This window comes from Pan troglodytes, chromosome 6 (assembly GCF_028858775.2).
Source record: "Pan troglodytes isolate AG18354 chromosome 6, NHGRI_mPanTro3-v2.0_pri, whole genome shotgun sequence".
Taxonomy (NCBI): Eukaryota; Metazoa; Chordata; class Mammalia; order Primates; family Hominidae; genus Pan; species Pan troglodytes.
The window spans coordinates 54,216,025-54,231,387 of NC_072404.2; the positions used below are offsets into that span (position 1 = coordinate 54,216,025).

Below are 15,363 nucleotides of genomic sequence, written 5' to 3' on the forward strand. Positions count from 1 at the left end.
CAGTTCAGACTTACAATGGTTCAACTTAATGATATTTTGACTTTATGATGGTGTGAAAGTGATACATATTAGGTAGAAACCATAGTCTGAGGACTCATGCAGCCATTCTGCTTTTTACTTTCAGTACAATATTCAATAAATTGCAAGAGATATTCAACACCTTATTATAAAATACGCTTTGTGATAGATGATTTTGCCTAGCTGTAGGCTAATGTAAGTGTTTTGGGTACACTCAAGGTAGGCTAGACTAAGCTGTGATGTTAGGTAGGTTAGATGTAAATAGATTTTTGACTTACAATATTTTCAACTTTTTATGGGTTTATTGGGACATAACCCAATCAGAAGTCAAGGAGCATTTTTATTTCATGTGGTAGCATAACATGGTAAACTCACATTTTCAACATCAACCAGCCAATGTACCCTCAAACTCCTCACACCTTTTAACTGATTGTGTAAAAACCAGGTCAGCAGAAGGTGAGTGCTCTTGGCAGGATGCATGCGCCATCCTGGAGCTGACTGGATTGCTGACTTTCACAGTATCAGCAACGCGTGTTCTCCATGCTGTCTTATTTTCTCTGGCAGATCCATGTTGACGGGGCTCCACCCTCCCACTTCTGGAACCATCATCATCAATGGCAAGAACCTACAGACAGACCTGTCGAGGGTCAGAATGGAGCTTGGTGTGTGTCCGCAGCAGGACGTCCTGTTGGACAACCTCACCGTCCGGGAACATTTGCTGCTCTTTGCTTCCATAAAGGCGCCTCAGTGGACCAAGAAGGAGCTGCATCAGCAAGTCAATCAGTTAGTAAACAGTTGTCTCTCTGCTCCTCCTGCCTCTGCCCATTGTGTAAGGAAGTGAAGACACTAGAAAGAGACACTTAAAAAATCATCTGTGTCTACATTTATAAGATGAAATAATTAGCAAATGGTTGTTAACTATGGAATTATGACACAGCCACCAACACTGAGAATGTCAGAAAAGGCTTCTGTGGGAAGGCATTGAATTTGATTTGATTTGTCTTTGAAATGTGGAAGAGATGAGCACATGTAAGCACAGAGGCTGTTGATGGAAACTTTGTGTGTCTGGAGTAAAAGGTCCCTAGGGGTGTCCTGAAATGAAAAGAATTCAAAGGCAGCGGGAAAACTGGTTGTCAAGAAGCTGATTAGTCTGCCTTTTCTCTCCTTGATCCCTAGCTCTTCCTCAACTCCTTCCTTCCTTCCTGTCACACACACACACAAAGATTAAGAAAAAAGAGCCTTATTAGTCATGCTAAGGAGTTTGAACTTCACTGAGCAAGTAGGTGTTCATGAGTGGGGGATTGTGATTAGCCTGAGATCTGGAAGATCTCTCCTGCCAGATCATAGCAGGTGCCATGGGAGAGACTGGATACAGAGTGGCCAGTGTAGGCAAGAGGTGGTGACAGCCTGATTTATGGTCATGCCACTGGGGTGCATGGGCCAGGAAGGCCTGTATTTGAAGACTATTCAAATTTAGAAGGATCAGGTCATGTTGACTAACTGGTTGCACAAGGCAGGGAGCAGAGAACTCCCAGTAGGGCCACGAACAATGGGTAGGACATTGGTTGGTCCACATGGAGGGCTGAACCCTATATGAAAGTGGAATAGCACAAGGAAGATCTAGAGTTGAGAATATGTGGGGAGAAGTGGAAAGGAAGTAGGGTATCCAGGATGGGAAGCAAGGCAAAATCAAGGCAGTGTGCCCTGGCTCATTGGACATTGATAGAAGTTTAGACCAGAGGTAAAAGGGAGAGACAGTAGGTTCCTGATTAGAGAACAAAGTGGTGTTTGAGGGTGATGACCATGGAAGCATGGATTGGAGGGGGAAGTGGAGCAATGAAAGTCAAGGAGAGTAGCTGGAGGTAGAAACATTAATCCAGTGCTGGGGTCATCGATTCAGCAAACAGTGGTAGTTAAGTGTGCAGGCCATCTGTCCTGTGCTGGGCTCTGCCCCCTCGGGAAGATGCATGGCTCTGGCCTCCTGGGGCTACTGCTGCATGCTTGGCAATTCCAATGAATGGACTTTGCAAAGCAGAACGTCAACCATGGCATGAGTGTGTGGGGAAGGGACCCTTGGAGGCAAGTGTGTCAGTATAACTGGTAATGGACTGCACATTCCTAAGAAGAAAATGTGAATGTCATGAATTCTTACAGAATATTGTTATTTTACAATATTTTTGCAAGCTTTACATTTATAAATAAGTATTTACAATCTGCATTTAATTAAGGTGAAAGCTCACAAGGTTTGGGTGTTGTTTTGTATGGTGTAACCTTATTTCTTTACCACTTTTTCCACTATGTGCTTCATGATGGTGGAGCTCTACCTTGGTGTTTCTAGCCCTGGAACACTAAGAAAAAGAAGAATGAGTCTTAAAGTTGTCACACATTCCATGTGCCGTTGGTGATATGACCAGAGACCAAGTAAAACGTTTGCAATGAGAATGTTCCATTCCACCCTTCCTTTTACTTGGCCTCTCCAGGTGCCATTGCTTGCCTCTCCATCCCTGCCATTGCAGGTCACCCCTGCATCATGCCTCTGCAGAGATGCCAGGGCTGCAGCTGGCCTTCCTGCCTGCTGTCGGCTTCTTCTACCCTTTCCTCCAGCCCCTTTGGCTCACTTCTGCAAAGCTTATCTTGTCCCCAAACCCAACCCCCAGCTGTTCTCCCCAGATCATGGTCTAGCTTCCTGATGTCACGTGCTTTCAGTACTCCACATGGAATGCTCCTTAGAAATGTACCCAGGTCCTGGCCCTTCTGTGCCCACTGCCCTTCAAGGACTCACATCACTTGGGGTATAATCTAAAGGTATGGAGGCCTACAATTGTGTAATTTACATTCTTGTGCCTATTGTCTCAGATTTATTATGAGTGCCCCCTTCCACCTCAAAACTGTCCTCCTTTGGAATATAAATTTATAAAGCCCTGCCAGCCTCTCTTGCTTTACCTGATCCTTCATTGTGTGGTGCCAGCTGCACTGGTCTTATGGTGGATCCCTGAGCACACTGAACAGGCCCTTCACTGCGTTCGTGCTGTGATGGGCTCAGTGTGTAGCCTGCCTCACTGCCATCCTGGCTCTTCTCAGACACCATCTTACCAGAGCAGACTTCCTGAGCATTCTGTCCAGAACAACTTCCCACTCAGTCTCCTGAGTCCCCTCTATTTCTCTGGCTCTTATTTATGACATTTATCATTTCATGACAGCCTCTGTGTATTAGTCTTCTGTTTCTTTCCACCAGATAGCAAACCCCTTGACTACAGGGACGTAGTCTGTTTGGTTCACTATAGTATAATAAGCATTCTTTGAGTTGAATAACTGGATTTCTTTTTCAATTTTTATTTTTATATTTTTTCCATAAGTTATTGGGGTACAGGTGGTATTTGGTTACATGAGTAAGTTCTTTAGTGGTGATTTGTGAGATTTTGGTGCACCCATCACTTGAGCAGTATATACTGCACCATATTTGTTGTATTTTATCCCTCAACCCCCTTGAGTTCAGAAAGAAACCTCAGGTGCAAACAATGAAGCTGAATAAGCTCTACTGGGGGGTGTGTGAAGTGGGTGCAGGGGGTCAGCTGCCCTTGGTTGTATGGTGAAGGGTCATAGCAGAGGTAATGATTGAGCAGCAGGCTACAGGATGAGTAAGGATGAACTGGGCTTGACTGCAGTGGGTGGGCTGCAATATGTTACAGCATGTGCAGCTTAGAGGGTCCACAGGCCTCCCTCTTGCAGGCCTGTGCACAGGCACATTACAGAAGCTTCCTAAGCCTTGCAAGATTTTAGGTTTTGTTCCGTAGGCTGTCCATGGGCATGAGGCCTCTGGAGAGTGCTGAGCACCTGGTACGATGGCCGCCTAATGATGGGTCACACGCTCTCTCCAGTTGCAGGTGGAGGATGGGGTGGGCTGGGGTGAGCCCAAGTCGTAGGGAGAGCTGGGGGCTCCTGCACTAAGAACAGATTAGGCCAGGAGAGGTCCAGTAGGGTGAGGAGGAAAGGGAGATGCAGACCCAATGGGGAATAAGAGAGGAGGGGCCGTCCATGGTATTCCCCAGATGTCTGGCTCAGGCAAGCACAGTGTTTTTCAACATACAGTTGACTCTTGAACAACACGGGTTTGAACCCTGCAGGTCTTACTTATATTCAAATGTTTTCAATACAAGTAACACCCAGTGTGCCTACCTCTTCTGCTACCTTTCCTTCTCCTCTGCCTGACCTGCCTCAGCCACCTTTGAGATAGCAAGACCAGCTCTCCCCTTCCTCCTCCTCCTCCTCAGCCTACTCAACGTGAAGATGACAAGGATAAAGACCTTTATGATGACCCACTTCTAGTTAGACAATAGTTAATATAGTTTCTCTTCTTTAAGCTTTTTAAAATAACATTTTTTTCCTCTAGCTTGCCTCATTGTAAGCATACAGCATGTAATGCATATAACATACAAAAGAAGTGTCAACTGACTGTTTACATTATTGGCAAGGCCTCCAGTCAACAGTAGAATATTAGTAGGTAAGCTTTGGGGGAGTTGAGTTATACACAGATTTTTGACTGTGTACAGTGTGGTGGTTTAAGTCCCTGCATTGTTCAAGGGTCAGCTGTGTGTATAGAGAGAGCCTATTTGAGAAGTGGGGGAGAGGAAAGTGATGAGTTTGTCTTAGAGATGTGAGTTTAAGGAGTCTGGAGGTTTCTGATGCTGAGGCCAGCTGTGGTGCTAGGCTTCCACCAGGGCACTGCCGGCCTGTGCTCCTGCCCATGCTGGTTTTCCTTATTTATTACCCTCCCCTCCACTGCTACCTCAGTTTCCTTGGTGTGCCCAAATCCTGAGATCCTTCAAGGACCAGATCCCCTCCCACCATGGCCTTGGGATGTTGTGCAGGCCATGTGGGCCAGGGCAGGAAAGAAGCCCCTTGTGGGCTCTCTCAGATGGCCAGAGGGACCTTCTGCTTCCAGCCTCACCTCTGCAATGCTACCTACATTGTATAAAGGAGGACTTTCATTTGTTTAACATCTTTTTTTTTGTGCCAGCCACTATGGTGGATATGTGCCAGGAACTTACATGAGTGATCTCATTCAAGTGTCTTTTCCCTGGGATATGGGCAGAGGCTCCAGGAGATGGTGCCATGCAGCTCGGAGAGGGAAGCCAGGATCTGACCTAGGACTCTCAGATGCAAAGTGCCTTCTGCTGCCTTTCTTTCAAAGCTGGCCACTACATTGTAGCATGTGGGCATGGTCTCTGCGAAGACAAAACCCACTAGGCGGAGAGAGGGCAGATTCTCTAGCACATTTCTAGTGTTGATGCCCTAATGGGAGTACGGACACCCATTGGGGATTCCATGAGTCTGAGAAGCGAAGGTGATTTGTTAACAGTTGCTCTCCCTGGGGTTAGTGAATGCAGTAGCTTTAAAATGCACTCTCGGGACTTGGCAGGCAGGGCAGGTGTGTCACTAGCAACCCACAGTAGGGAACATGTGGATGAAGGATCCCTGGTGCATTGTGGAACCTGCCTCTGGGGCATTTCTCTTGAAGGAGTCTCACCCCAGTAAGGTCAGATTGCACACACGGGATCCTAGAGGGGCTAAATGAGGCAGTATTATGAACATGCTTTTGGAGATACGAAACAAAACAAGATCATAAACACAGAATACGGTAGAGGCTTTTCTCTTTTCATAGTGTCGTTTTTGTGTCCTTCTTTTATATTTGAATTATTTTAAATTTGCTTACCTCTATCAGATTGATGGATTAGCTTCAGTTCTTGTGGGTTGAGCCCTTCTGGGAGTTTGCTGATTCTTGAGTGTGATGAGTGCACTGTGGCCTTGTATTGATCAATTCTTTATAGTTTTGAATCACAAAGTTAGGAGACATGGAGGACATGAGAATACAGCGTATTGCTAGTTTCAGAGAAAATGGGGAAGGGGAACAGATACTCCAAGAGATACTGCCTGAGAATTTTGTAGAGTTGAAATGCATCCATCCTCAGTTTTAGGGAGCACAGCAAGTTCTGAACAAGATAAGCCAAATGAATGCTTTTTTTCGTACTGAATTCTTATACTGCAAATTGTAATTTGCAATATATACTCATTTCTTTCAAAGTATCAAAAACTCCTTATAATAAAAAAAATTAAAATTGTAAAAAAAAAAAAGAATATGGTAGAGGCACATATTACCCAGGGGTCAGGGTCTGAAAGGAGGGCATTGGGGAAAACCATGCTCACATTACCCCTGAAAATCTTTTAGTGGAGAGCAGCGTTGGAAAATGACAAAGTGGTTCTCTAGAAATGCACCACTGCATTGCAGTTTTATTTTCCCATACTTGGACGGGATCAGTATTTGTTTAGATGATCTCAAATTGAAATTCGTGCCTGTGTTTAGAGACCAGCTATACTATAAATGCATGTGTGGAAAAAGCCAAATCTCCTTCTGGATGGATGCTGACACTGTGATGGCCATGTGCAAATTAAGCCTGAATTGATGGAAAAAGTCCTTGAGGGACAGAAGTCCATTGTTAAAGTGATGGATGATACTATACATTTTATTTAAATCATCCTTTCTTCTTTTGTCCCCCGCTCAGCATTCACATTATTGTCATAATCTCTACTGGAGGGCATTCTCTATTGGAAGGTGGCTGGTTCACATCTTGTGCTGTCTTCAGAGAATGGCTGGAAATAGTAATAATGATAATGACAGTGGACACTTGGATATACATGGAAAATATTTAGTTTGTACTATTGAAAGCTGTCTTAAATTTGAGTGGGTACTTAACGAGAAATAGCTAGGTATCTTATGGACTATATATTATGAGATAGCAAATTGGCTATGTCCAACCTGATTTCTTTAAAACAAGTCATAGGTTACCTATTGTAATTTTTTAAAATGCATCTACCCTAGACCACAGTAAACTCTATTGTGATTGAGATTGGGAGCTTAAATCAAACACCTAACAATGCTACATTTGCTTCATCTTTTTTTGGGTGCCAGGCAACCTTAATGATTATCAGCGCACAGAGTGTTACCTAGCAACAAAGCCAATTTGCACAAAAGCAATCAGAATAAGATCATGTTTTAGGACGGTAGTCTTCAATTAGAGAAAGGGAAAACTGCAAACATCTGATTTAGATCCAACATGCTCCCTATTACTCTCCTGTATCACCGCTTGGTTTCCTTAATGTGTAGCTTCATTAAAATGTGACTTCAAGGGAGGTTGCATCCCTGCTAGAATCTTTAGAGTAAACATGTGTCAAGATTCAGATCATTACTGTTTTGCCCTTAATTTGGCCTAAAGAAGATAAGCATAGTCAAGAGAGGAACTTTGTTAGACCTTTAAGTCAGTGTGATGTTGTTATGTAGTTAACGTTACTACTTAGAGTTCTGGAGTTCACCATGCAACTCAGGTTGGAGGTACATTTGTTTGATAGTAATGAGATCATTGAGGGCGTAAGTGAAGGAAGATTAGAAGAGGGGACAAAGCATTGATCCCTGGACACTCCAACATGGAGTGTATGGAGAGATGGGGAGAAAACAGCCAAGCAGACAAGAAAGAGAAATCAGTAGCAAAGGCGGAAGACAAGGAAGTGAACCAAGTCCTCTAATGGTGAGGGTGTAATCAGACCGTAAATGCTGTTGAGGGTCAAGTAAAATGAAGACTTAAAAAATGGCCTTTGGATTTAGTATGTGGAGGGCTCTAGTGACCTCTGGAAGAGCAATTTCAGTAGTGTGAAGGGAATGGAGGTCTTATTAGAGTCAGTTAAAGAGAGAGTGGAAGAAGAGAAATTGGCAGCAGCACATCTTAGGAGTTTTGCTGCAAAAAAAGCAAAGAAATATGATAGTGTCAAAAAGGAAAAGTGAAGTCAAGAGAAAAAATGCTCCTCTTCCATTCAAATAATTCAAAGACAGGAATCACAGCAGCATATCTGTACACAGATGAGAATGCCCCAGTAGAGAATGAATAATTGGATTGAGCTACAGAGCAGGTGGCTTGCTGGGACACTATTCTGTATGGGACAGGGGAAGGGATTTAGACAAGAGACAAGGGGTTGTCTCTCCTGAGAGCACAGCAGGCTCACTTACAATAGAAGGACCAAGAGCTGAGTCTGTGAGTGCTTCCATTAGCTTCATTGTTTTTCAAGGTAGGGTGCACGCACAGAAGTGATTATAAAGTTAACTAGTCAGAAGAGGATGCATGGAATTGAGAGCCTGGAGAAGATGTGTTTGTTAGAAATTACAAGGTCTAGGATGTAACTTGGTTGTGAGTAAATGGGATTGGTGGAGTGAAGGGAGGATATGCTACAACAAATACTAATAAAATCTCTAAGAATAATGATAAGAGTAGAGCTGAAGAAAGAGGCAGTGCACAAGAGCAGATTCAGGGATGGGTAGATGACAACAGCAATGACAACACCACCCAACAGTGGATGATATACTCAGATGACCTGAGATTCAAGGCTGGGGGCTTCAGCAGAGGTGGGGAAGGTCACAGTGAGACAAAAGGAGACACCTGCCCCACATGGAGACCCAGTGAAGGAAAGAAACAGCAGTTATAGAACAGGATTTCTGATGGGTATGTGTTCTGGCTCAAGCCTTTCTCTCCTGTCTTATCTGAGGTTGTTGTATGGTTTTCCATGTATTTCAAGGACAGAATCTCTTTGTTCCTTGCATATGCTATTCTTTCTCCCCCAGGTCCTGGCAAGTTCTTTCCTCTTTTTTTTTTTCTGGAACACACTGTTCAAGCATCCCCACTTCACTTACTCTCACTACCCATCTGACTGATTTCATATGCCACTGTCTCTGGAGTCAGAGGGAATCCCTATAGCACCTGGGACTTTATCATTACCCTACTTACTTATACTCTTATTATAATTTCTTGCCTGTCTTTTCCACTAGACCTTGAATTTCTTGAATCAAGGATAAGATCTGATTTATTTCTCTAGCCCTAGCAGGTGGCAGGTGCCAGGCATTGTAGGGGTTCAGTAAACATTCCTTGAATAAATGAATGGATGATTAAAGAGCAGCATCTGAAACACATTCTCTGGTGCATAATTGGGTCATAATAGGAGAAAATATCTTTTCCTCCTTTCCCTGCTGCCTAGCAATGTTCTCAATTAGAGGATTATCCTGTCCTTTTGAGAAGGAATTTGGAAATGTAACTTTGAAAAAATTATTTGCTTCTTTTTGATATGTATAAGATCAGTAACTAGAAAAACACTAGCCTCTAAATAACTTTAAAATTAAAAAAAATTCAACAGATTAAAAACTTCTGGCCAGTGTTTACAAATTGCTGTCTTCTTTAATTTTTAAGTCCACTCTAAGCATATGAACAATGCCCAGAAACCAGCAGAGTGGAAATGACTGGGCTTTGCAATGGGGTTCTCTTCCTGCTGCAATGATAGGTGTTCAGACATTGTTTTGCTGACCCTGGCCAATGCCTCAGTGGCTTAGAGTCCTAGGAATGTGTCATTCTGTACAAAATAAGTCAAGGACTTTTACTTCCATTGACCTTAGTGGATACTATATTCACTGATTAAAATACCATGAGTGCTAATTATCTTCAGCCTCCATGCCTGGTTCTGGGAAAACAGACATAATAAGTAAAGGGGCTTGTTCTTGGGGAAGCCCCAGTCCATGTGGGGAGTGAGACACTTAACAGGTACATATGATGCGTGTCACAGGGACCCAGTGGATGCCAGTGTGTATTCTGGCTTCAGAGTGCTAGTGGTTAAATGCAGCTCTTCCACTTAGAAAGCTTTTAACAATATATGCTATCTCTCTCTTGGGTTTTCCAAATACAGTGTGGTTCTAATAATGAGAAGACCCTCATTTGGAGGTTATGTGGATTATAATAATTTATACACACAAAGCACTTAGACTAGTACCCAGTGTATGATACATGTCTAATAAATGTTAAATATGATTATCCAGGCTTGGAGCTAACATTTAAAAAATAAAATAAAGTGACTGGGATTTCCTCTGTAGGAAAGCGTTTATGAAATGAATGAATGATATTCTTCAGAATTATAGATTCTACAGTATTGTGATGTGATAGAAAGTTCTACTTTAAGTTGGACCTCTCCAAGACCAATAACTCACCATCTCCTGTGAGCTTCCCATAGCACGTTGATTATACTTCATCTGTAACATTTATCTCATTGTGTCCTAATTGGATATATACACATGATTTCTCTAGATAACTCTGATTTCCTGCAGAAGGACCTGTGCTTCGTTGCTCTTTGATGCCCCTACCTTTATACCCAATATGCAACCAGCACCTATGATGCTATAGACCATTTGTGCAATCTTGCAAGAATTTATAAAATACACATGAATGAAATACCCTCATCCTCACTCCCTCCACCCTATCATTATTACCTACTGCTGTTGGCTTCAAGAATTTTAAAACACACACACACACACACACACACACACACACACACACACACGATGGGGAGCAAAATTGTCCATAAAATGTGTTTGTATATTGAAGTTCAAAGTGCATCAGGAAAACAGGCCTCCACTAAAAACAGAAGTAAAAATACAGAGTGAACCAGATTGGTCAGTTTAACGCTAACCAGTTGCATAAGATATAATAGAGAGCAGGCCCCAGCTTCTTTGCATAAATTTGATTGTAGAAGCATGGTTGGTCCCTTTTGCTTACATCTTGTTTGATACCTGTGTAGTGAAGGTTCTGTGAAGGACTGCACAGGTGGGGACAAAGTGGCAGGGGGCCAGAAGCATTCCTGAAGTTCAATCCCAGGTGTATAAAGAGGAGGTAGGCTTCCAGCTTGCTTAGGGTGCACAATGAGGCAGCAGCGTGGGGCCACCCCGGAGGGTACCATAGACATCCCAAGTAGTGCCAATGGAAGAAATGAAGAAGGAGGGGTTTGGGGTTGAACACAGAAAGGTAACCAGAACATGCACGTTTGAGAACATCTGACATCTTACTGACTTGTTTTCTTGTATATTTGTCTTCTCTGCTGACTGATCTCTGGTTAATGTGCTAAGTTCGGCTTAATAGATAGACCTCCTCTGCTAGATTGGAATCTCGCAGCTGGGAATGTGTTGGGAGATTGCAGGGCTAGGCAGTTACCTGGTGAAATGGAAGCATTTGTCTTCCTCCTTCCAATAGGGTGTTGTCCACACTGGGAACACATGAAAAACAGGAGCATAAATTATTACTATAAATTTAGGTTGAGATTTAACCAGCAGAAAATGCAGTATAAGACTTGGATGAAACATTAAGTGCACAGAGTGAACACTAAACCCTAAGAAGTGGGCTTGAACTCTTTCTAGGTCAGGATGGGAAGTATTTACATGAAATATTTACTTAGTCATCAGGCAGAAAATGGGATTCACCCAATTCTTTGCTTGGAATTCTGGAATGTTCCAGGCCCCAACTGTTCTTGAAGCTCAACTGTCTGGAACATGTCAAATCCTCTTCTGCCTGTCTAGCCTTCTCTCTGGCTGCAAAATGGCACCATGACTTCAGCTGCTGGCTATCAGGAAGGTAGAAACATGCCTGCAGCTCCGAGGAGACACTCCACTTTGGTTTGAGTGGTCAAGGGAAGGTTTCAGGAAGGCATTGTTTAAACTGGGTCTCTAACAATGAGTAAGATGGTAAGTAGGTGATGAGGGCAGTAAGTATTCCTGTAGAGTTAACAGGGCCACAGTGGTGAGGGAAGTTATTTGTGAGAAAAGAGAGTGGATCCCTGGAAGAGGGGTAAAGTTTCACATGGGGAAGGCTTTGCAATGGGTATCTGAGATCTGGAACTCCTAAGACTGAAAGATCCCTGCAACAGAACAGGACACTTGTTCTTACATTAATAGCAAATGATAATTTATACTTTGCACGTGGCATTTCACTGGAACATCTGCATTAATCAGGAAGGTCGGGTGATCCAGATTTAGTGGACAGTGGCCAGGGAGTGAAGGGCTTCTCTGCTGAGCAGTAGAGCTGGGCCTGCCTTGCTTCTTCTGACCACACTGGTACATCAGCCATTCCACCATACTCCATACCATGTAGAGGGATGCAGGGCCCTCCCTGGCAGAAGGTATGAGTGAAATGAGAGACATGCTTCTCCAGAGAGGAGACAATGCAAGCATTTCCAAGCACAATTCTGGGCAGATATTGCTGGTCTGCATCACGGTTGGTGTCCCTTGGCGTGGTTCCATCGGAACCTGAAGAAAGTCAATGCTGCTCTGGTGAGACTCACGTGTGTGTAGCATCCACACCTCTGTGATATATTTGTGGTTTATAACGATTTCAGCCACTGTTAGTCATTATTTCTGGAGCGAAATTAGAAGCAAAGTTTTAAGGTGTTCAGGGAGAAGAGTGATGTTTTCTTCTAATTTCAGAACTCTTCAGGATGTGGACTTAATTCAGCATCAGCACAAACAGACCCGAGCTCTGTCTGGGGGCCTGAAGAGGAAGCTCTCCCTTGGCATTGCTTTCATGGGCATGTCGAGGACCGTGGTTCTGGATGAGCCCACCAGTGGGGTGGACCCTTGCTCCCGGCATAGCCTGTGGGACATTCTGCTCAAGTACCGAGAAGGTAGGCACTGGGCCTCGTTCTGCCTTCTCTTCCCACAATGTTGTGTTGCAGGAAATGCATTGCTACTGTACAGTAGAATCAAGTTGTATCCCAATGAGGCTACATTATCCTTTTCAGAAAAATATAAATTTTTAAAAGCACTTATAGGGATATATTCGTTAGATAACATCTCTATAGTGCTTAGAATTGCTTACTTTGTGTTTGACCTTTTAACTCAATAACCCCAATGACATCTATGTACATTATACATTATCATACATGATTTCAAGGAAAATTGTCTTCTTCTGGAAGCATAGTTTCTTAGAAGAGGCATCCCAGATCATAGGACAAGCCTCCCTTGTCTCAGATGAAGAAATGAAGGCTCAGAGAGACGGGCATGTGATTTACTTGTAGCTACAGAGAAAGTTTCCTGAACTGAGGGTGGATGTTGAACCTCTTGTCCATATTTCTCACATCTATTATTGTTTCTTTCCAATTTAGGACATTTGATGGGCAGTTACTAATTTCCAACTTCTGATTCTTTCTGCAATCCTGACAGCTAGGAAGCATTGTTCTATGTATTTTCTATGAGAATACTCCCTTTTGGAAAGAAACATAGCAACAGTAAAACACATCTTGGTGCTGGTAAATAAGTGTAGAGGCATCAGTGGCAGGATTAATACAGATTCTCATAAAATGTTATTTTGCTTTTTCTTTTGCCTTTTGAGTATAAAATTTTCTTCTGACTTAACCTAAAGTCTCCATTTCCCTGGAGGTGAACTAGGATTTGCAAATGAAGAAATAAAGGAAAAATAACAAGAAAGAGCCCTTCTTTTTCTTAGCATATAGAGGGCTGAGGCCAGAAGTCTTGGACCATCAAATTCTATCTTTGGAGTAGAAAAGGTACTCCAGTCTGTCACTTAAAGCTTAACCATAGGCTGGAGTCAGAAAGGAGAAAAATAACTAAAGGGAGCATTGAAGAACAATCTGTTTCTTTCTGTCCCACAATTTTGTTGGAATTATGGAAGGAGAAGACAGATAGAAGTGGGAAAATTGAGCAAGCAGATGTGACTTTTTGTTCCACTCTGGGCTTTGGCCTGGCCTGGGCAATTGCACTAGAAAAGTGCAGGCCACATCTGCGGTGCTGGCTCCTCAATCATGGTGCAGCCACATCGGAGTTCAAGAGGCTTAGCAGAAATCCAGGACCCAGTGAGGCACTGAGGGCTGGTATTCCCTACCTTTTCATGCCCATGAACTTTGACATTGAAAGACAGGGCTTGCTAGGGATGCTGCCATGGAAGTAGGGGACCCCTTGGAGCTAGCTGGCTGGAAGCCAGGGCAGAGATTCAGCCATCTGCAGTCAGCAGGACCTACTGTGAGGCCTAGACAGCCTGGGAGCACTCTGCTCTGGCCTGACCCCTTTGGAGTCCAAGCTACAAATGCCAAGGTGGGGAGGCAGACAGTGCCATGTGGTCTTGGTTGACACCCAGACACCAGATGACCCTGACCACATTGCACCCAAAGATTCGAACCCTTCCCCATTGCCACGAGATCACCAAGACTCCTGACTCCATTTACCTAAGTGCCTCTTGGGGAAAGACATAGAAAGGGCAGACATGGGATACTGACCACCACTTCAAAAGATTGATTAAATTTTGAGATGAAACGATTTAAACTGGACGAAACAATTTGTGCGCTACCCTGGCTGGGGACTGATGCAGGAGATCAATGGGAGATAGACAAATAGATTACATTGTCTCTGCACCTGTGAATTGTGGTGCAAATTAAATACCACAAGCCCACTACTCTTGTTTAGTTTAAAAATTAGAGCTGGAGTCTCAAAGGTTTAGCTGACAGAACATTTTTGTAATGAGCACGAAGGTTATTTTAGACAGAAAAATAGATACAATGAAAGTCTCAGAAACAGTTTTCTTCAGTTTCTGTTGTTACAAACCAAATATTTTCTCACTGTCCTTCGTTGTTTAGCAATTTTTTTTGTCTTTGGAGGACTTTTTTGAAATCATCCCTGCACTGACTGAAGTGCAAAATCAATAGTATGTAAGTGATTAGATAGGCGGTATTGGAAGAAAAATGTGTTTTCAAGAATCAAAATGTATAGCCATCTCTGAAGCAGCCCAAACCTCTAGGTAATCATACAGCTCTGTGAGACAGATCTAAGGACTGTGCAGAAACAAACACTTCCTTCTGAGAAGAAAGAGCTCTTCTGTCGGAATACCAGTGCAGTGGGGCTCAGTCTACCTGGAATTTTGTGTGTGTTTCTTGCTTAGTTATGTACAGTGAGGGCTCTTGATCAGCCCTGGTACCAGTATTTCTGTGTCTCCCATGGAAAAATAAATAAGGAAGCAAAAAATACCAGTGAAAACTGGCACATCTCAACTAAATTTCTGTTCTGGGGTATGCACTTGCTCTACAAATCCCATGTGACCCTGCAGAAATGATCAAATGCTTCTGAGCTTCAGTGTTCTCATTTGCAAATAGAGACGATTGTACCATCTCATAGGATGTGAGAGGGCACAGTTGTATGTGAAAGTGCACAGTTCTGTATCTGCCATGTGGGCGCTCAATCAATGACAGGTTATCATTATTATTATTAAAATAGACAAGGGGTGAATGTGGGAAGCGCAGCTTTTGGAGGAACATATCATCTGAATCAGAGAGAGAAACAGTCAAGCAGTGTCTTGGGGAAAACAGTAACATTGCTCTTTGAGGCCGGGCGTGGTGGCCCATGCCTATAATTCCAGCACTTTGGGAGGCCAAGATGGGCGGATCACTTGAACTCAGGAGTTCGAGACCATCCTGGCCAATATGATGAAA

General features: G+C 43.3%; 1 protein-coding gene across 4 annotated transcripts in view; it reads left to right on the forward strand.

The window, feature by feature from the left end:
- ABCA13 (ATP binding cassette subfamily A member 13) overlaps window positions 1–15,363 on the forward strand; it is a 477,235-nt gene that overhangs the window by 220,980 nt on the left and 240,892 nt on the right. For all 4 annotated transcript variants that reach the window (XM_009442731.5, XM_016957445.4, XM_009442734.5 and 1 more), the window contains exons 38-39: window positions 583–801; window positions 12,353–12,549. In XM_009442731.5, the coding sequence (XP_009441006.5) occupies window positions 583–801; window positions 12,353–12,549 (416 nt within the window). The remainder of the gene's footprint in view (window positions 1–582; window positions 802–12,352; window positions 12,550–15,363) is intronic.